The sequence below is a fragment of the Dama dama genome, chromosome 27 (assembly GCF_033118175.1).
Source record: "Dama dama isolate Ldn47 chromosome 27, ASM3311817v1, whole genome shotgun sequence".
Taxonomy (NCBI): domain Eukaryota; kingdom Metazoa; phylum Chordata; class Mammalia; order Artiodactyla; family Cervidae; genus Dama; species Dama dama.
In genome coordinates, this window is record NC_083707.1 from 60,796,349 (window position 1) to 60,819,358 (window position 23,010).

Below are 23,010 nucleotides of genomic sequence, written 5' to 3' on the forward strand. Positions count from 1 at the left end.
GACGTCACTTTGAGCGTGCAGCTGTAATTCATCCCTAAGGCACTTAAATGCGGCTGGTTAGTGGCATAGAGATGAGTGTCCTTTTCTTTTTCTCTAGTGCTGTCAAGGTGACAGAACTCTAACCCTCTTCTCAACCCTCTTTTCCTGGAGACTTCTTCCTTCCTGGAGCCAGCATGGGTGCTGCTTAGGAGGTCTAGTGCCCACCTGTTGTCCTGGGGGTGTCTTTCACCATTTTCCTGGTAATGCCCTTTTCGTCTCTCTTGTGTTTTCGATATGTTGTCCTGTATCTAGTGATTCTTTCTTGGTTTACTCCTCTTTTTTAATGGAAAATCTTCTAGGATCTTCCTGAGAAAGGGGACATGGGAGACAAATTTATTACATCCTTTGTATCTCTAAAAATATTTTCTCACATGTTTGACAATTTGACTGGTTTCTGGATAGGAAAACACGTTTCCTCAGGACTTTGAAGCCAGTGCACCGTTGTGTTTTAGTTTCTACAGTTGCTATTAAAAAGTGTTATACTCTTCTGATCCCTGTCTTTGTAGACCTTCTCCCCCCCTTCTCCCCACCCCCCGCCTTTTTTTAAAACAACCCTAAAGAGGTTTTAGGATTTTCTTTTTTGGCACTCTTCATTTCAGCCACTATGATGAACACTTGATCTGAAAAAAAAAAAATGCCCTTCAGTTCTGGGAAACTTTCTCGTATTTTGTGATACTCTCTCCCCTTTTATTTTCTCTTTTCTCCCTCTGATCCTGCCTCTGAATCCCTATGAGTTAGGCAGGACCTCCTTGTTTGTCCTCTGATGCTCTAATTTTCCTCTGTCTTAATGCCCTGCTTTTAACGAGATTTCTCTACTTTATCTTAACCTTCTGAATCTCTGCTGTCCTTATTTCCCAAGAGGCCTTTCTTTGTGTGTTTAATTACTGTGCATTTTAGCAGCGCTCTGTCCCCACTCACCCCCATCCCCGCAGTGGGTGCATTTCTCCCTTTTCTGAGGGTGTATCTTTTGCTGTCTTGGTTTCTTTTTTCCTATTTGTGTAGGTGTCTGACTTTATGTTAGGAACTTGACCTCACTGTTGATCCTTTAGAGCTTCCCAGGTGGTGCTAGTGGAAAAGAACCTGCCTGCCAATGGAGGAGACACAGCAGTCTTGGGTTCCATCCCTGAGTTGGGAAGATCCCCTGGAGGCGATCATGGCAACCAACTCCAGTGTTCTTGCCTAGAGAATCCCATGGACAGAGGAGCCTGGCAGGCTACAGTCCGTGGGACTGCGAAGAGTCAGACACGATTGAAGTGACAGCACGCACAGTGATCCTCTCTCTGCTCCTCTTGAAAGGGAGCCCCTGAGAAGTGAGTCGGGTGCCGGGGTCTGTGGGCGAGGCCTCTGCTCCCTGCATCTTCACGGCAGGGCTGTCGAGGGTGAGCCTTGTGGCTTCGTTGGGGAACTTCCAAAGACAGTATCTGTGGGTCTTCTCCCTGGGGTGGGTCAGTATTATTTAGGGCAGTCCTTTGGTCTTCCACCTGGGCAGAGCACGCCGGGGTCCAGGGAGTGCAGTAGTGAAGGAGCTGGAATCTCAGAGCTCAGCGTGTGGATCCGTGTTTGACCCCCTGCTTTCAGAACAGTCTTCTCTACTCTCCCTGGTGTCTTTGAGCCAGAGCTCAGTTTCCTCCGGGGAATAAACTGTCTCCTGCTGGGACTGGGGAGAGGACCTGGGGTCTCGTATTATTCCTTATATAATCTGTCGGAAGTCTTCCTGTAGAAGTATAACGGAGGTACAGTTTGATAGGTCTCCACAAAGGCAGCGCGTGTGACCAGAGCTCGTGCTAAGAGATGGAAGCTGCTAGTCCCCGTGCCTTGCTCCCAGTCCCTGAGGATGACCCCTGTCCCCGCTGCTGACACCATGCAGCAGCTCTGCCTGTTTTTGTTGGTAATGTGTGTGAGTCGGGTAGTATGTGCTCGTGTCCAGCATCTTTCATTTGCATTTTTAAAAGCAGAACAAAACATACCAAGTTACATGTTACCAGCTTGCACTGTAGAGTATGTGGTTTTACTATGAAGCTGTAGCTCTGATTTAAGGTGGAGCACGTTTCAGGTTCTCACCGCCAGCCAAGCGTTGTTAACTTTCTGTGGGGAGACAGGCTGAGGGGGCTCGGTTTGTGGGGTCCGAGCGTTTGGTGAGGATGATGTTATGTTGCCCTTTGTTAAAAACAAAACAAAGCAACAACAACAGCAAAACCCCTAGGCTTTAAACCAGTTTCTTTACCACCACATACTAATGTGAGATTTTTGTCTCCCATCCCCATTATCCATGAAGGATTTTATTGCTGAGGTTTCAGAGTAGTAAGTTTATATGTCTATGTGTACATGCACACAGGTGTTCAATACTAAGAATTGAAATTATATATATTTAAAGCTCAATTATACTTCAGAAAGCACTAATGTAACTTATTTAGGGTCGTACCGTTAGTATGGTATTTTTGAGATGCGCCATATATTTAATTTCTTGTTTTTAGTTGTATCTTGAAGGAATTTTTGTTCATCTGAAGTGTGTGTTTCACAGGGAATATGTTAGAGAAGAACCAAGGATAATTTATTTTAAAGTTTTTACCAAATCTCAAGGGATGAATTTCTAGGTTACAGTGTTAGGGCAGATATCCAGAGAAAAACTTTACATATAACGCATTTATAACAGGCATTGTGAGACTTCTTCTTTTAACCACATATCCCCCTAATTATTCTTTCTATTGCAAATTCTCAACTTAAACAAACGGGAAATTTTCACGGAGCATTTAAAGCGGCATTTGCAGCAGCATTCTAACTCTGGAAAGGTGGCATGCTGATGTCCACACACAGGCCAGCAGTTTCAGAGAAAACATTGTTCTTGGAACTCCCAGTGTTTGTTTTTCCTTTATTGGCATTGGAGCTCTTCAGTTAGTTTTCAAAAATAGAGGAGAGGCAAAATCAGAGTAATTTTTGGTAGTTTTCATGGTTTCTTTTTGGATTCTGTATGTTACTAATAATTACGGTGCATTAGTTACCTCTATTTTATTAGTAGATACTATTTCTCTTATATTAACTGTATTCCACTTAGATGTTACAGGTGGTATTAGTCCTAAGATTGTTATTATTTATGATGGAAAATTGTTGTAATATATTAAGTTTATTTGTAAAGTCAGTGAAGAGGACAAGTTTTTGCTGGCTTAAATTCAAGGAATATAATTTTCCTTCCCATGTCTTAGTTTTATTGTTTTGAACATGGTATCAGAGCAGTGTGAACATATTTATACTAAATGACATTGGTGTTCAAACATTTCAGATGTACTTTCACATTAAAAGAGCTAAATCTGTCACTTACTGAAGTTTCATGAGTATTCGTGTTGCACTGACAGATCTGAAGTTTGTAGGGGGATTCTGTCAGAGAACTCTTCGGTGGTGATAATCCAGTGCAGTACTTACAAAGAGCAGGGTCAGAGGAAACGCAAAAGCGAAGTTTGATAGTAATAATTTGTATGTGTATGTTTCTGGTAGCTTTTCCATGGTACTTCAAAGGTTATCTGATTAGACGTGAAATTCCTTTAGCTGAAAAGAGTAAGAGAGATGGGAGGGGTGAGAATTTTTCAGATGGGAGTGAAGGAATGAAGTTGGGTTGGGTGTGCAAGTATGTGGGTGTCAAAGAATGAAAGCTGTAAAGAAACATTGAGAAACTCATAGTTATGCCTGGCATTTATCAAGTACCTTTCTTCTTAGCTCAATTTTCTATATTTTGAGTCTCCATGAAATAAAAAAGTGACCTTATTTCCTGCTCTATTCTTTTGGGGATCTTGACATTGTAGAGCTACAGTTATTCATTTTAATTGCTTATCCCTACCAAAATCTCCAGGTATTTATAGAAAGAGAGATTTTAATTTTTGTTTTTGTCAGTGATTCCTGAAAACTCACTTTTAATGGAAATAGTAATAATTCATCAACATAGTGGAATTGGGAGTGGCATGCCAAAATATTTTTTCAGCTTATTTGCCAGACGTAGACTGCAGTACTCAGAACAGTTTCAGCTTCTTTGAAGATGCTCTGCCATATAAAAAATTACTACAAGCAAATAGGAGCGACTCATTGCTGAGGAAAGGGCATAGCCGATGCGCTAGAGACAAAACCCAGCACGGTTGCTGCTCAAGGAGAGAAAGCCTGGGGAGGAGTGTCCACCACTGGCTTTGGTGGGAGGCTTGCCAAGTGTCTAAGGGATTTCAGAGACTGTATGGGATGCCCTTCCTCCAGTTAACTCTTCCCAACACAGCTTTGCTTTTCGGATGGAATTTTGATACTCTTGGGAAGTTTTCCAGCTCACACAATTCCCCTTTTCCTTCCCTGAGCATCTGATCAAAGGAAAGCCTTTGCTTTAAGCTTGGGGCACTGAGGTTGTGCAGCCTACGGTGCCCTCCTTGGCTCCGGCTCCCAGCCTCTTTTCTGGCCATAATAGCCTATTTTCTTCTTCCCTCGTGCACTGTGTTTAGAAGAGAGCTCAGAGAGAAACAAGATTTATTTATCAACCAGACTGTATTAAATTCCGTTTGCCCTCTTGACTTCTTGGGATCCTTTAAGATGTTCTTTAACTTTCTTTTTTTTCCCCCACTTAAATAAAAAGTGGTCAGGAATCTTCAGAACCCTTGGCTTGAATCCAGCGAGGCTATTGTATTCTGGCTGGTTCTGTTCTTCTGTTTATTTTCGTGGAGCTCTTTGCTGGACTCTCAAGTTTCAACTGTTAGAATTTAATGTTAAACATAGTGTTTGCAGAAGTTTGCTATTCTGCATGGTAACCAACTTTCCCCCCTGCCTGGCTCTTAGGGGACAGGTTAAGCATGCAGCGAGCGGGCCAACTTTGTGGTTGTTGATGGTTTAATATCATCGTAACTGGGGACTTGGAAACATGAGTAGCATCGTTACTGGTGACTCTGAAATAGCGTTTCAGTCGCTAGCATGAGGCTGCTGATGGAAGCCAGTGATGTTCCTCTTTCTCCCTTTCTCCCTTGCCTCGCATCAGACGGACACGGGTAACTGGAGCGCGGAACTTGAAGACCAAAGGCCTCTGAGGGTTTCTGTTTGTCCTAAGTGTAATTTTGTGATTTGCTGTCCCTCGCTGTCCTCTGGAGCTAGTAGAGCTTAGGGCGGCAGGAGTCCCGTTCCCGTTATCATTTCCGTGGTGGATTAGGACGGTGCTGGAGCTGGCAGGGCGCTTGACGGAGGCCTCCTGATGCTGGCACGGCCATCCCGCCCTGGTGATGTCTTTGGGACTTGGAATTAACAAGAAACCTAAGGGAAAGTCTGACTTTCCAAACAGTTGTTCTTTCCTCCAGTTTAAAAATTTCTGCTGGAAAGCTCATTTTCACCCCAGTTGAGACCGTGTGTGTAGAGGCAGCACAGGAAGGGAGGGGGCAGTGCTCATTCATTCACGTGGTTCACAAATCCATGCATTCTAGACAGGTTACTTCCCTGTTCAGAAGCGTCCACAGGTAAATAGCAGTGTCTTCATCTGGAATTCGAGGCTCTCTGAAAAGTCTTTAAGCATCCTTTACAACTACAAGCTTTCTTTATGCTTAAGAGTGTATTTGCTTACCGTTTTCCAGGAATAGAGCTTTTGCCTTCCAAATTAGCATTTCTCAAAATGTGATTTGTGCAATGCCTACATCAGAATCACCTGGGGTATTTACTAGAAACAGAGATTCCTGGGTTTCATCCCAGACCTGCTGAATCAGACCCTCTGGTGACGGGCACAGGCCGCTGCCTTCCAGCAGTGCTTCCTGACGTCCAAGGCACGGTCGCACCAACCTGTTCTTTCTGAGTGTTCTCTTTTTGATTCCCCATCTGCCTATTCATGTCCCTTTGAGACAAGTGACTTTTCTGTAAGCACTTATGGTATTTTTTTTTCCAGTACGTTTCCATCTTCTGCTCCTCATTATAGCAGCTTCGCTCCCAAGCTGTGTCCAGTTCCTGAAGGGGGAAAGCCATGCCTCATTCACACATGTGCATGCCTCACGCCCCTCTGTGCCCAATGAGAACTCTGAAAGTGTCCAGTGAGTGAATGGTTCAGTCCTAGGATCAGATGTTTATTATACCTATTAAACTTTGGGTATTAGATTTTTTTCTGTTTAAATACCTGATATACCTGGTCTGTTTGTGATGCAAGCTTTTAAGCTTTTCCCGTCTAAGCATGTTTTCATGACATGAGTATTCTCTCCAGTCTTAGCTCGTGTTCACCATCTCCTTTGGTAATCTAATATCCTTGAAAGAGACGTTACCTGGTTTTCATTTTTACATATCCTTGTATGACTCACCTGGGATTTTATCCAAGTATACTGTGTGGGTCTTCTGTGCTTTGAGAAATAGAAACAGCTGTCTGTTTCCTGCCTGTTACAGAAATGTTTTTACATTTTCTTATTTGTCCTACTGGTGTGGTGCTTCTGTGCTTAGTCGCTCAGTCGTGTCTGACTCTCTGCGACCCCGCGGACTGTAGCCCACCAAGCTCCTCAGGCCATGGGATTCTCCAGGCAAGAACACTGCAGTGGGTAGGCATTCCCTTCTCCAGGGTAGTGTTGTGGTTAGCATTAAACACCCTGCGAGTAGGATCACGATGAAATTGGCGAACTGTGGGCAGATCTGTTGGTGAGAAAGCGACAAAATGTAGTCATGGATAAAGCAAGAAACCGATAAGAGAGATGTTTAACTGTAACTTAACATGCTTTTTTTTTTTATTGTTGTCTTGCCAGTTTATAAAAGAATCAGAAAATGGCAGCTTTATGCCACTTACGGCTCACTGTTCTCATGAGTTTAGATGGTGCAGAGCTCCTGTGATCTAGTGACTGCTGTCTCCATGTGATTACTGGCTTGTGGTCTGGAGCGGTCCTCTCGGCCCCCCTGGTGGCTCAGAGGTTAGAGCGTCTGCCTGCAGTGCAGGAGACCCGGGTTCGATCCCTGAGTCGGAAAGATACCCTGGAGAAGGAAATGGCAACCCACTCCAGTACTCTTGCCTGGAGAATCCCATGGAGGGAGGAGCCTGGCAGACTACAGTCCATGGGGTCGCAGAGAGTCAGACACGACTGAGCGACTTCACGTACTGTGTGTGACGGGATTCCTGGATTTGAGCAGCCTGCTTCTGCACGCTGCCCCCTCCCTTGCTGTGGGCAGGAGCTCTGTCTTGTCGGCTCTTGTATCCATAGGGTTAACTGAGTCTAGGATTTGGCACAAAGAAGTAACCAATAAATGCCTCTTGTTTGAATTATTTTTAAAAGGGAGGATTAAAGTAAAAATTTCCCTCTTTAGGGAATGCTCTAATTTGCCCTTACAGCACCATGTCCATTGTAATTATTGCCCACATTTGAGTGTTCCTTATTTCCTTGATGGTTATTTTGGAAAAATTATGTCTGTGTGTTGTAGCTTTGGTTTACTTATTCGGCTTTTTTAACATCTGCAGCAGTTCTTAACAAAATGTTGCTCTGATCCTTCTGTAGCCATAAATGTTAAATTTTATCCAAGTAAAAATATGCCTCTGTTTATTTTTGTTTTCTAGTCCTACCCCATGGATGGAGGAGCCTGGTAGGCTGCAGTCCGTGGGGTTGCTACAAGTCAGGCACGACTGAGCCACTTCACTTTCACTTTTCACTTTCCTGCATTGGAGAAGGAAATGGCAACCCACTCCAGTGTTCTTGCCTGGAGAATCCCAGGGACAGGGTAGACTGGTGGGCTGCCATCTGTGGGGTCGCACAGAGTCGGACATGACTGAAGTGACCTAGCAGCAGCAGCAGTCCTATGAGGTGTTATGCTTGTTCTGCTTATACTGACAGTCATTTACGTGATGAGGACTAAGATGGGGTGGTTTCCATTTATTTTGCTCGAATGTTGAGAAGCTGGTTCAGTTCAGTTTAGTTGCTCAGTCGTGTCTGACTCCTTGCAACCCCATGGACTGCAGCACACCCGGCCTTCCTGTCCATCCCCAACTCCCGGAGTTTACCCAAACTCATATCCATTGAGTCGGTGATGCCATCCAGCCATCTCATCCTCGGTCGTCCCCTTCTCCTCCCGCCTTCAGTCTTTCCCAGAATCAGGGTCTTTTCCAGTAAGTCAGTTCTTCGCATCAGGTAGCCAAAGTATTGGAGTTTTAGCTTCAACATCAGTCCTTCCAATAAACACTCAGGACTGATGTCCGTTAGGATGGACCGGTTGGATCTCCTTGCAGTCCAAGGGACTCTGAAGAGTCTTCTCCAATGCCACAGTTCAAAAGCATCAATTTCTCAGTGCTCAGCTTGAGCGAAAAACAAAACCGCAGGCTGGAGTGTCATGTGACTGCGTGGAGCACGCACCACCAGTGGCACGTAGTGTTCGGGGAGCACCTGCAAGTTAATATGTAGGAGATAAACAGCCCAGGAGAGCAGCGGTCACGGAGTGTGACTGTATGTCACAGAAGATGGACTTCACAGAATGGTGAACTTCATTGAGAAGTAGCAGTTGAAATGACCTGGTACAACTTTTTGCCCATCAGATTAGTAACAAAGCTAACATTAGCAAAGGATACTAACATTAAAGGTAGTGAAGATAGTGTAGAAAGAAACCCTCTCCAACTGGGAATGTGAATTTCTACAACTTTTGCTATTTTTTGCTGTATGTGTCAATAAAAATATGTGGTGGGAGATACAAACTCTTAGGTGTAAGATAGGCTCAACAATGTATTGTACAACACGGGGAATGCAGCCAATACTTTGTAATAACTGTAAATGGAAAGTAACCTTTAAAAATTGTATAAAAATGAGAAAATTTTAAAATGTTTAATTGTACATACTCTTAGACCCATCAGTTATATTTTTAGAAATACGGGTTCACAATCTCTAATCCAAAACTCTTGAGGCTATTTGTGGCTCAGATTTCAGAGATTTTCAAAGATAAAATGATACCTATACTGTATAACACCTAGCTCAAGGTTTGGGAAAGCACTACAAGCAAACACCTTTGTATTTGTAAAGGGAACGACAGATGAATATTCACATCAGTTTAGATCATTTTTGCCACAACATGAATCAAAGAAAAATCTCTCCATTTTTAGAGCTTGTTAGGTTTCAGAGATATCCATGGCATTGGGCAACGATGAACGCTGCAAAATAAAAATCACTGATGCACAAAAAGGCTGAATTATTTCTGTCAGCAAACAGCTGGAAGTGGCGGGGTTGGTCGGTGGAGGGACGGAACAGAAGGCGGTGGTTTGTGCCGTGTGTTACGCAGCTGTCAAAGAGTGAGTGAGACTTTAAGGTACTGATGCAGAAGACGGCTTGTTTGTATTAGGTGAGAAAGCAAGTTGGCAAAGTGTGTGGTACAGTCCCACTCAAAAAGTAGGGAGGGAGGTTACCTCCCCTTTATTCATACGTGTGTTTTACAAGGAAGAAAGCTTTGGGGGAATGTATACCAACTCTGCACACTGGTTATCTCAGGAGGGTGAGATTTGGAAGGAAGTAGGGCTTCCCTGGCGGCTCAGATGGTAAAGAATCCACCTGCAGTGCAGGAGACCCAGGTTCAGTCCCTGGGTTGGGAAGATCCCCTGGAGGAGGGCATGGCAATCCATTCCAGTATTCTTGCCTGGAGAATCCAATGGACAGAGGAGCCTGGCGGGCCATAGCCCATGGGGTTACAGATCACACGCGACTGAGTGACTGTACCACTACTCTTGTCTGGAGAATCCCATGGACAGAGGAGCCTGGCAGATCGCAGCGTCACGGGTCGCAGAGTGACACGCTACAGGGCGACTGAGCACCCACAAGGAGACTGTTAACGTGCTGTTTCCCTGTTTGTTGCGTTTGTTAACGTGAGCACCTGTTATTTTGGTAACCAGACAAAAGCACTTTTTCTCTTAGAAGTGAATATAGCTTGTATTATAGAGCACTGGCAGCTGGCACTCTTCATTAAGACGCAGCCTCTCCAGACCACAGGGGAGCCTGCTTTTCATAATTAATAATTAATGGAAAGCAGGGGGCTGAGCCTGGAGTTACGCTTACAGCTCCAGCCCTCAAGCAGGGCCTTCATTACTCAATACTGAAGCCTAATAATTTCCAACCTGTATTAGCCTGTCCCCCTACAGGGAAAAAAACAAGTTAAACTCCAACTATTACTATGAAACGGAAATCTAGTCTCCCAGGGAACCTTTTTATAATTGACCCACTTGTGGGGAATAATAACTCCAGAAAGTAATACTGATTTTTCTTTGACTCATTGAGTAAGACAAATGCAGTTTCCTCTTCATGAGTGCAGTGTGTGACACTCATTTTAAACACACTTAGAATGTGTTTAAAAATAGAACTGTTTCCACCATACTGTCATTTTATTTTACAGTCAAGTTTTCCTAGTACCTTCGTTTTTCCTTTCTTAGTACCCTTAGTTCCTGGAAGGAAATTTACTAAAGATTTAGATGGATCTAAAGCTCAGATAGTCATCATGCTATTTATTTGGTTTTATTTCCTAAATTAATATGGGCTGCATATAGCCCTTCCTTTAACTCAGACACACAGAGAACCTTATATATGAATCTTTGAGTGTGGGTAGATTGAATGGATAGAGGCTGAAAAGGAGAAAAGACATAAGCAAGTCTGTGATGGTAATAAAGCGAGCCCAGGCCAGGGAGGTATATGAGAATTGATAGCATTTGTGTATTTGTTTTTCTCATCTGTTACGTCTTAGAACATTTATTTGCCTTTTCTTTCCTACTCTTGGAAAACATAACTTCTCTTTATTTTCTAAGGAGTGCTTGCTCTCAGGCAGTTTTTCTAGAGGCCAGAATGAAATCAGCTGGTAGATCTGTTTTTGAAATGTTCCGTTGTTACTCAGTCACTCAGTCGTGTCGAACTCTTTGTGACGCCATGGACTGCAGCATACCAGGCTTCCCTGTCCTTCAGTATCTCCTAGAGTTTGCACAGACTCATGTCCATTCATTGGGTGATGCCATCCAAGCATCTCATCTGCTGTCGTCCCCTTCTCCTCCTGCCCTCAGTCTTTTCCAGCAATAAGGGTATTTTCCAGTGAGTCAGTTACACGCATCAGGTGGCCAAAGTATTGGAGTTTCAACTTCAGCATCAGTCCTTCCAATGCATATTCAGGGTTGATTTCCTTTAGGATGGACTGGTCTGATCTTGCAGTCCAAGAGACTCTCAAGAGAATTCTCTAACACCACAATTCGAAAGCATCAGTTCTTTGGCTCTCAGCCTTCTTTATAGTCCAGCTCTCATAACCATACACAACTGCTGGAAAAACGATAGCTTTGACTATAAGGACCTTTGTCGGCAAAGTGATGTCTCTGCTTTTGAATATACTGTCTAGGTTTGTCATAGCTTTTCTCAAAAGGAACAAGTGTCTTTTAGTTTCATGGCTGCAGTCACCATCTGCAGTGATTTTTGGAGCCCAAGAAAATAAAGCCTGTCACTGTCTCCACTTTTTCCCTTTCTATTAGTATTTGCCATGAAGTGATGGGACCAGATGCCATAATCTTAGTTTTTTGAATGTTGAGTTTTAAGGCAAATTTTTCACTTTCTTCTTTGACCCTCATCAAGATGCTCTTTAGTTCTTCTTCACTGTCTGCCATTACAGTTGTATCATCTGCATATCTCAGGTTGTTGATATTTCTCCTGGCAGTCTTGATTCCAGCTTGTGATTCATTTAGCCCGGCACTTCCCATGATGTACACTGCATATAAGTTAAATAAGCAGGGTGACAATATACAGTCATACTCTTTTCCCAATTTGGAACCAGTCCATTGTTCATGTCCCATTCTTGACCCACATACAGGTTTCTCAGAAGATAGGTAAGGTGGTCTCTGCAAATTTTCCACAGTTTGTTGTGATCCACATAGTCAAAGGCTTTAGTGTAGTCAGTGAAGCAGAAGTAGATGTTTTTCTGGAATTCCCTTGCTTTCTCTATGATCCAACAAATATACATAATAGAGATACAAGGAGTTGGATGCATGAATATGATGCATGTTAACCTTTGGGTTTAAAGTAAGAAACTAAACACCCTTTCCTTTTGTCTAGTTGAATGATTTGTTGGAGAGAGTAGCTTGGAGGATGTTAGTGGGAATTTCGTGACTGAGGAAAAAGGTCCATTTAAAGTTAAGTGAAGACTGTAATGCTGTAGCATGCTCTAGTGCTGCCTAGATTGACCAGGAAGCTAGACCCGTGCACGGACAAAACGAAGGCTGCTGTTCCGTCAACAGCAGCATTGAGGTGTATGCTCTTCTGGCCCTGCTGTTGATGAGTTACGGCTGAGAGGCTGGGGAGAAAGGAAAGGGTGATGGGTTGAGCCCCTGGAGAGCGGAGCACATCTTGTGTCTGTGGACAGCATCCTTGTTACCGTTCTTCTGTCTCACACTCCTGTGAGTACAGGAGCGCAAATAGAAGAAATGCCGTTGCCCTGGCCACAGTGATGGTGTCCGCTCCGTCCGCTCAGCATTTGCTGTCCTCAGCTTTGACCCCCTCTCACCTCTCGGCCCCCACCCTTTGCAGACCATCATGCATTTTGCTACAGGGCCTTTAGGATACCTCGGTTACAAGGGACTTTGATGATTTTTTCTCACAAAACACAACCAGAGGCTTTTGTCTCTGTAGATGACCACGTGTGTTTAATTGATTGTGCTCTTATGTGACACCTGGGATAGAGACAGACGTGTGCCTGGAGACTTCAGACTAAGTCAGACCGGAGTTAACACGCACACTGCCCACCTCCATTTGCTCAATGCAGAACTGTACCATGGAACTTCATTTGGAGAGCTAAGACCACTGTTTCTTAGAGTGGATGAATATTAACTTGATTTCGTCTCCCTATTCTGAGCTCTATTACAGAACAAACGAACGTGAGTTATATCTCTTTTCTTAAAATGTTTTGTTTGCTCTGTAAAAGTCAAGTCAGTCTTTTCAGGTTGTTGGGTAGTTTGGGAGTATGGGCTGTGCCTGAATTTGTGTGCACGTAAGCGTGCATAGTGTTCAGAGTGTTCATTGTCCTCCAGGGCCGACAGTGCCACCTTCTGTAGGGGGACGTGAGGGTGAAGAGGTGCTTTCCACTCACGACTCCGAGGCCATTCTCCAGCCTGCGACTTAGGATGATTGGTAATTGGTATCTGTTTACATCTAACTCTCTAGTAAGATGTAATAAGGAAGCAGGAGAGAGAAGTACTGACACCTCTGCTTTGAGTAGCTTCCTTTAACCTTGGCACTGTGTGCCTGTGTGTGTGTATACCCAGGCACGAATGCTGGCGTGAGTTGCCATTCCCTTCTCCAAGGGATCTTTCCAACCCAGGGGTCAAATCCTGGCCTCCCACATTGCAGACAGATTCTTTACTGAGCCACCAGGGAAGCCCTTACATGTAACAGATTAAAAAAAACCACACAGCTTCTTTTCCTTTTAATTTCTAAAGTATCAAAAAGAATCTTTTTGTTGATCAGCTGATAACTGTAATTATCACAATCATCTTTAAAATAATTTTATGAATTTTCCGTCGTCTGATGCATGGATTTGCCTCTGCTTTCCTATATTGAACATGAATGAAGTTCCTGTAACTTCTTTTCAAGGGATTTAATTTTATGGTTTGAGAACTGTTAATGTTTTAAAAATAAAATTATTTAAGCTATTTCACCAGATACACATTTTTCCAAAGCCAGCCAAATTTTATTTTAGAATCTGGATCTGTGCACATTTGATTATTTATCAGTCTCACCTGTTGGCATGACAGAACTAAAAGTCTCTTCTTTTGTCAGAGACAGAGATTTTTAGTCTTTTCTTCCATTAACGGGTGCGGTCACCTTGCTCTCTCCTCTGCGTTCTTTTTTAAAGGGAGGAAAGATCATCCACCTCTCCTGATCTCCCATCTCCCTCTTAGCTGAGTGGTCGCCCTGAGGTATCTGTGTCACTTATTTGAAGACCAGAGGGAGGTGGTTCTAGGTGACCTTCCTTCTTATTTTCCTGGGAAGGGGTTTTTGAATTAGCAGATGTGTATAACCTGACAGCTTTCCATAGACAAAGAAAGAATGGACCTCTAAGAAGACTAAGGCTTAGAGTTTCCAAAACAGTTGAGTTTTACTGTGTTCTGATCAAGAACTTGAGTTCTTAGAAACAATCATGCTTTGTTGGCTAAACAAACCTGCTGATGCTGTGTTCGTTTCCGGAAGCAGTCGGGGGTGGGCTGCTCGGCGGAGGTAGACCCGGAGTGAGAGGGCCTTCAGATGCTCCAACCGGCATCAGCCCTGGAGGTGTAGGTTCCAGGGCAGGCGTGCAGACGGAGGCCTTAGACCACATAACTAAGTGTGTGAGTTCTAATAAACTAAAACCTGTTACTGAAACAGAGTCTCTCCTCCTGCCTTCCAGCACACACTTTTATGATCACCTTTGGATTCAAGTTTAGAATCCCCAGACCCCTTGGGATTCTGTGGCAGGGAGGGGGACCCCTTCCAGGGCCCGACTGTGGGCTCTTGTCTGACATGGAGCTGAGTTGTCCGAGGAGACACACGGGCTGACAAAACGAGAGACTTCATTGGAGACGGACGCCAGGGTGGAGAGCAGCGGGTCAGGGAGCCCAGGAGAGCTGCTCTGCCACGTGGCTCACGGTCTCGGGTTTCCTCCTGATGGGATTAGCTTCCAGGTTGTCTCTGACCAATCATTCTGACTCTGGTCCGTCCTGGACCGCGCAGTGCCCGCCCGGGCCAAGGTGGATGCCAGAGCAGGGGCCTCTGGGAGGTGGGAGGCCGCGGCATCTCCTTTTGACCTTCCCTGAGCTCTTCCCGTTGGTGGTGGCTCATTAGTTCCGTGTTCATTAGCAGGACCTCCTGGCGTAAAAGAACTCACACAGCCGGTGCCCGCGTTGGACTGGGGGCGGTCTCGTCCGCGCGCTCCCCTAGTGGGCCCGCGTTGGACGGGGGGCGGTCTCGTCCGCGCGCTCCCCTAGTGGGCCCGCGTTGGACGGGGGGGCCGTCTCGTCCGCGCGCTCCCCTAGTGGGCCCGCGTTGGACGGGGGGCGGTCTCGTCCGCGCGCTCCCCTAGTGGGCCCGCGTTGGACGGGGGGCGGTCTCGTCCGCGCGCTCCCCTAGTGGGCCCGCGTTGGACGGGGGGCGGTCTCGTCCGCGCGTTCCCCTAGTGGGCCCGCGTTGGACGGGGGGGCCGTCTCGTCCGCGCGCTCCCCTAGTGGGCCCGCGTTGGACGGGGGGCGGTCTCGTCCGCGCGCTCCCCTAGTGGGCCCGCGTTGGACGGGGGGCGGTCTCGTCCGCGCGTTCCCCTAGTGGGCCCGCGTTGGACGGGGGGGGCCGTCTCGTCCGTGCGCTCCCCTAGTGGGCCCGCGTTGGACGGGGGGCGGGCTCAGTCCGCGCGCTCCCCAAGCAGTTCTGCGTTGGCTGTGGGGGCGCGGGGAGCCCGGCTCAGTGGCCCGAGTCTCCTCCTCTCCCGCCCCCGGCTCCGTCCAGCGTCCTGCAGGGATGAGGATCCCTCAGCCCGCGTGCCCAGGCTCTGTCCGCTCCTAGGGCTGTGGGCCCCCAGTGTCCTGGGCCAGTGGGCCCGGGGAAGAGGCCCACACGAGTACTGAACAAAGTTTGGAGTTACTTGGGTGAGGAATTCCAGGATCCTACATATTTTTTAGTATGGAGAGAATGCTTCTCTAGTGGAAATCTAATACAAGCTGTATGAATAATCAAATTTTCTGATAGCCACATTAGAAAACAGAAAAAGAAACAGGTGAAATTAATTTTACCGATATAACTTATCTAATTCAATATATCAAAATATATCAAATGATTTAATTAAATATATCAAAGTGAAAACAATGACAGATTTTCTTGGGCTCCAAAATCACTGTGGACGGTGACTGCAGTCACAGAATTAAAAGACACTTGCTCCTTGAAGGAAAACCTATGACAAACCTAGACAAGCATATTAAAAAGAAGAGACATTCCTTTGCTGACAAAGGCCCGTACAGTCAAAGCTGTGGTTTTTCCAGTAGTCATATATGGATATGAGAGTTGGACCATAAAGAAAGCTGAGAGCCAAAGAATTGATGTTTTCAAACTGTGTTGCTGAAGAAGACTCTTGAGAGTCCCTTGGACTGCAAGGAGATGAAACCAGTCAGCCCTGAGTATTCATTGGAAGGACTGTTGCTGATACTGAAGCTCCAATACTTTGACCACCTGATGCAAAGAGCTGACTCATTGGAAAAGACCCTGATGCTGGGAAAGATTGAGGATGGGAGGTGAATGGGGCAACAGAGGATGAGGTGATTCAGTGGATGTGAGTTTGAGCACACTCTAGGAGCTGGTGAAGGATAGGGAAGCCTGGCGTGCTGCAGTTCATGGGGTCGCAGAGAGTCAGTCATAACTTAGCAAATGAACAACCACAAAATCAAAATGATCACTTCTGAAAAATTGATAGAACTTACATGTAGTAAGTCTTTGAAATCCACTGTGTACTTTGTGATTAGAGAGACATGTCGGTTTGACTGGTGCTGTTGCAGGCGCTCAGGAACCACCTGAACCTGCTGGTCTTGTGCCCAACGGCTCGGCTGTCGGGGAGGGTGCCTGGACTCCGGGTGATGCAGGGACTCTTGGCCTGTGCTTACTGTCCATCTGTTCTCTTCCGTTTAAGTTTGTCAGCTGCCTTTTACTTACCCAGCCCACTGCTGATTTCCTTTCTTACCAGCGATGATGTGGTCCTAGTAAACTTGTTTGTATAGATGAGTATACCTTTTCCCCCATTATTGACAAATACTTTTCCAAAAGCCAGTGATTCCATTTTCCATCGTAAGTAATGACTGGAATTATAACCCTTCCATTCTCCACTTTCTGAAGTCTTTGTACTATATTGGTTAATGTTAGGATCTTTTTCCTTCATTGAGGAACTTCTTAAAAAAACAGTTCAGTTTCATTGCATGCATATTTTAAAACTGTGGCCACTTCTACCAAAGGAGGGAACAAATCTAGACGGTAGGGTACTGTTTTTGTTTGGACTAGAACAGCAGTTTTATCTATTTCAGGATGAAGTTGCCAGAATTAGAAGGGAACAAAAGCATCTAGTTAAATTTGAATTTCAGAAAAACAAAGAATATATATATTTTTTAATGTAAGTAAGTTTCATGCAACATTTGAGACATACTAAAAAGTATTTGTTGTTTGTCTGAAATAACAAATTTAACTGGAGCCCTGTATTTTATCTGGGAACTTTATTTCAGGACTCTTTTACTGTGTCAAAAATTGAGGACCCTAAGCAGCTTTTATTTCTGTGGATTAAGCTGTTGATATTTACTATATTAGAAATTTAAGCTGAAAAATATTTTAATATATAGTAATTAATTTAAAAAATAAATAGACGCCATTCTTGTTAACATATGTATTTTTTATGAAAGATAACTACCTTCTAAAACAAAAAAATAGAAGAATGTCATTGTTTTATGTTGTTGCAACTCTTTTAAATCCTGGCTTAGTTGAAGACAGTTGGATTCTCAAGTCTGTTTCTGCTTCTAAACAGGTGTGCTATCACAAAGATGTGTACCGTCTGGAAACTTCCCCTGGGCATTTGGGAGGAAAGGAGAGTCACAAGAAGCAAATGACACCTTAGTGTTGTTTTGAACATAATTTTGACCTTGAGAACCTCCTGAGAGGGTTTTAAGGACCTCTTCCATTGCCCCCCAACTTTGCTTTGAGAACTCCTGGGCTGGAAATAATAGACCCTGTAATTCCAGCTTGTGTCAGATAGGTCATAGATAGTCAGAATAGAGGATGAACGTTCTCTTTCAAGGAGTAATGAGTCAAATGGTAAAATACAAAAATTTTTTAGTTATCATTTAAGTTTAGCAGTAATTCTTAAGCATTGTTTTTTACTTTAAGGTTACTCCATCATCCAAGAAAACCGCTATCAATCTGTCAGATATGTACATTGTCAGTTTTCTATCTAAAATAAAATGTATATAGCTATTTAGAGCAAAGCTTTACGTTTTTTATTTAGAATTCAGTAGTCACGTGAGAGTTTCTTTAAAATGTTGACTGGATTGAATTGAGTTTATTTTTAAGATACTGTGTCTGTTTTAGGCATTGTACACCTTGCCTAGACTTTAGGCATGGCCAGTTTTTTAAAAAAATTGGCATAATGCAATAACTAATCAGATTCGCTTCTCAATAGAAAACGTGTAGAGGTTGGCAAAGAGCCAACCGTGAGAATTTAGAGATGACTTCTTGAATTGCTTTAATTGCTTGGACAACTGAGAAAATGAAAGAGCCATTAACAAAAATAGAACAGGAGGAAGTGCTGGTCTGGGATAAAGATGGTAAGTTCAGTTTTGGACTGGAGGTGCTGTCGGCAGGTCAGGGGAGAGGAGAGGGGCTGTGATGGGTTAGAGAGAATTGTCCACGGAGCAGGGAAACAGTGCCAAGGAAAGCAGGGTAAAGAGAGAGAAGGAACTGACGCGGACCAGATCTGCGATACCTGACTCTGCAGTAGGCACACGGAGACGGGAAAGAGAACAGGAGGAAAGGAGAGAAGGTCTGCAGAGAGCTGTGGGCTTGCCAGGTGGCTCAGTGGTGAAGAATCCGCCTGCAGCGCAGGCGGCATGGTTTTGATCCTTTAATGGGGAAGATCCCCTGGAGGAGGAAACAGCCCACCGCAGTATTCTTGCCTGGGGAATCCCAGGGACAGAGGAGCCTGGTGGGCTACGGTCCACGGGGTCCCAGAGAGTGGGACACTGAGTGACTCAGCAGCAGGAAGAAGCAGTGAGGAAAGGCTGGATAGAGTGGGGCGAGCGGAGCCCCTCCAGAAGGCTGGGTGGCCCGCAGGATCGGGTGTGGGGCTGAGAGGAGTGGCAGCTGGGTCTTCAGCTTGGAACTGCAGAGCTGGGCACCGCAGACAGAATGTGGTTTTGATAGATGGGAAGTTTTTTATTATTTCAGGTTTGGGTTTTTGATTTGTCTGGGATTATAGAGAAATCCTAAAGAACTTTTCCTTCCTCTCTGTTACTCACACAGGTGTTAATTAAGCTAGCCAAGGTGAAGCTGAAAGTCTAACTCCAGCAAACTCACCTCCTCAGATATTCAACCTTGTTTTAGAGTGATGCTTGTTTTTAAATAGAATCGTTATCTTTTAGGTGGAGCACCAGCCTTAGAATCTGAAGATGCGCCCCCCAGCTCTGCTGTTCACGTGCCCTGTGAGGGCTCTTCATTCTGCTCCGCTGAATTGGAGTCGGACTAGATTATCTCTAAGGCTGTGCTGTTACACATCTGTGACATGTGTCTTTTCTTTTTTGTTTCTGTGATAGGTTCACCAAGTTGAAGAGTCTTAACCTTTCCAATAACCATCTAGGGGACTTCCCACTAGCGGTCTGCAGTATCCCGACGCTGGCCGAGCTCAACGTGTCATGCAACGCCCTCCGAGCCGTCCCAGCAGCCGTCGGAGCGATGCACAAGTAGGTCCTCCAGACCTCACATCAGGGCCCCCGAGGTCCCACCCCGGACACTGCGCTGGGGCCGTCGCACAGGAGGCTAGTCAGCCTGCTGTGCTGGTCGTAGACGCCTCTGCCCCAAATCAAGAGATCATGCTCTTGTGTAGAGTTCATTTCATAGCTGCTTTGAGAATGTTGTAAAAAATTAAAATATCCTCGGTTAGAACCAGTGATCCCTACAGATGAATGTGTCTAAATGCGGGAGGAGGGGTTGGTTTCTCATTTCCTAAGTTATGTTGAATTCTAAGACTTAGAAGTTAATTGTTTTTTTTACATTAATTGCTTCCAATAATTTGCTTACAGTTTTATTAACTGAAACTACTTAAAATCTTACACATGCTCATTATGGAAGTGAAAGTGTTAGTTGCTCAGTCATGTCCAACTCTTTGCAACCCCTTGGACTGTAGCCCACCAGGCTTCTCTGTCCATGGAATTCTCCAGGCAAGAATGCTGGAGTGAGTTTCCTCTTCCAGGGAATCTCCAACCCAGGGATTGAACCTGGGTCTCCTGCATTGCAGGCAGGTTCTTTACCAGAAATATAAATACTGTAAAATACTATAGCAAATACAACAATAAATGATTTAGAAGCTCCCCAAATCCTACTATCTAAAAATCTCTATTACTGATACTAGGAAAATATTATGAGATATATTTTTCCATTTATACAGGGAGAAGGATGGATGTATAGGTGAAAAGTGATATCTCAGTATTACAGAATCTTCTCATGTGTTTAAAAGTCAGACTCAGAAGTTAATTTTTTAAAATAACAATGAAAGATGAGTATTTAGGCTGATTCACATTGCAGTCAGCTCGTGGTGTTCCTATTTATGCCTATCCAGGTTGAGAGAATTGGTCCTAATTTTCGTTTTCAATAAAAGATTAAGATGCTTGTCTTTGATCTTTTCTCTCTGGTGTATTCGCCTCAGGCCCTGCCCTTAGCATTTTGCAAAGGACAGTGCAATATATTTCCTTTTTCTGGTAAGAGAACCTATACTTGTGGAACTCGCATGTTAATAATAAAGATGTAAAATGTATACATTCTCTTTATAACTTTTACGTTTTCTTTAATAGCTTACAGACATTTTTGTTGGATGGAAACTTTCTCCAGACCCTTCCTGCTGAGTTGGAGAACATGCATCAGCTTAGTTATCTTGGTCTCTCTTTCAATGAATTCACTGACTTTCCAGAGGTGCTGGAGAAGCTGACAGCTGTGGATAAGCTTTGTATGTCTGGAAACTGCATGGAGACGCTTCGGCTACAGGCTTTAAGAAAAATGCCTCACATTAAGCATGTGGATCTAAGGTAACCACTTTTAAGTAATATATCCTGTTTGAGTGGTTGGCTTGTGTCTGGGATGTTGGTTGTAGCCCTTCTGGTGGCAGTCTTGTCTAGACGAGCAAGCTGGTTAGTTGCAATTAGGACCCACTTTTCTGTTTTCCCCCCGAGGGAACCCTGAAACTTGTTAAAAAAATTTTTTTTTCCCTCATTGATGAGTGACCATCTATCTCGAAGGTTGGTTTTGCAGGCTTGAGGCCAATTTTAATTATTAGGGCCATCAAGTCAGAGAAAACTATGGTGAATGAAAACCATGTGCCTGAGAGCCCCGTGGATTTTGCTCTCCCTTCTCCCTCCCTTTCTTTGAGACAGTTGACATCGTTGAGCTCCTCTCTTTTCTTTTTTTTTTTTGCCCTTCCTTGGCTTCCTTAATATAATATATCCATTAAATTTGTTACTTACTTTATTTGTTTATGTTAATTTCCTCTCTCTCCATCCAGATGGCTTTTCCCTTACTTCGCTGTTCTTTATAAAAATATAAACTGCGTCATCTCTTGTTCGACCTGAGTTTGGCCGAAGCCTCCACTCTCACCCCTTTGCAGGAACAGGGAACCTGCATTTTGAGTTCTGATCACACTAAACTCCAAGTGAAAACACCCACACATCCTCGCTTACATCACAGATGTATTTTTGTATATACTTTACATATGGATGGGCTTTGAGTTCCTGCAAAGCAACATACTGGATTTAGGGCTTAATATTAACTTGCCCAATTTGATATTTTTCAATGAAAGTAACTTCCCCATTGGAGCTAAAGCTCCAGTAATTGGCCACCTGATATGAAGAGCTGATTCATTGGGAAAGACCCTGACGCTGGGAAAGGTTGAGGGCAGGAGGAGAAGGGGATGACAGAGGATGAGATGGTTGGATGGCATCACCGACTCAATGGACAGGAATTTGAGCAAACTCCGGGAGATGGTAAATGACAGGAAAGCCTGGTACACTGCAGTCCATGGGGTCACAGAGAGTTGGACACAACTTAGTGACTGAACAACAGCAGACTTCCCCATTAGCCAGGGAGTGGTGACCACGTAAAATCTTAGGTGAGATAGTTAATATTTCTGTGCAGCTGTATTCTCATCTCTAGATTACAGTTAATAGCAACGTAAGTCATAGAGTTTGGGAAGGAAGAGAGTAAATGCCTCACTCTCTCAGCAAATGTTCCATGCTGTTCTCATTACCTGGTGAGAACTCTTCTGCTCATGAACCCTTCTCTGCTGTCATTCTCGGCATCTTTTCCCCTCTTTGGATTTTCTTCCCTTGTTTTTCTGCCCACTTTCCTCCCAGGTGATGACACCAGACCCTCCCTCACGCCTGTCCGAGTTCATCAGTACAAAGGAGCAGCCTCGCCTTTTGCTCCACTTTCATCTCCATCCTTCCGGTTTGACCCAGGGAACCCATGCATTCTAGTCCCACAAAGATGTGGTTTGCTTTACCTTTCCTCAGACTGAAAGAATAAAGGCTGTCACACTCGGGGACATGTTAGCAATTTGCAAGCGTACAGTTCTTACTTCAGGGAGACCAAATGGTAACAATTTTTCTGACTTTGAGAACTTTGTGAAGGGTGACAGGAGAGGGAGCTGAACACATTGTCGTGTTAACTTTCTTTCTGAATTTGTTAACCGTATTTGCCTCTGAGTGGTGGCTCAGTGCAGGCGAGGCAGGAGATGTGGGCTCCACCCCTGGGTTGGAAAGATCCCCTGGAGGAAGAAATGGCAGCCCACTCCAGTATTCTTCCCTAGGAAGTGCCCTGGACAGGGGAGCCTGGCGGGCTGCCGTCCGCAGGGTCACGGAGAGTCTGACGTGACCGCTGTGACCGAGCACCCACAGCACACACAGCTGGGTTTAGAAAACCTTCTTACTCAGAAGTTTGCGCTCTTTTTAAATTTAGTCACCCAGAGATGAAACAGTGGTCATACTGATCTCTGGTAACAAGCATCAGAGAGGATTTATAAGTTACCTCATGTTAGATAAGAAGACATCATTTTCCTTGATATGAATTAGCTTCCAAACAAGATCAATCTAATATGTTTGGAAGCAACTGTTCTTATTAAGAGCTTTGTAAATTCTTCAGATTTCTAGTTCAAATTGGGTATTTTTAGATGAGATCAGTTACAGGATATTTAGAAACCAGAATAGACTTTTATACACTGTAAATGCTGAATGATGAGTAACTGCTTCCTTCCAGACTACTGAGT

The 23,010-nt window shown here is 44.5% G+C and overlaps 1 protein-coding gene across 1 annotated transcript in view; it reads left to right on the forward strand.

The window, feature by feature from the left end:
* The window catches only part of PHLPP1 (PH domain and leucine rich repeat protein phosphatase 1), a 216,987-nt gene that overhangs the window by 135,159 nt on the left and 58,818 nt on the right, over window positions 1–23,010 (forward strand). The window contains exons 5-6 of the mRNA XM_061130925.1: window positions 19,295–19,441; window positions 20,549–20,779. Of these exons, the coding sequence (XP_060986908.1) occupies window positions 19,295–19,441; window positions 20,549–20,779 (378 nt within the window). The remainder of the gene's footprint in view (window positions 1–19,294; window positions 19,442–20,548; window positions 20,780–23,010) is intronic.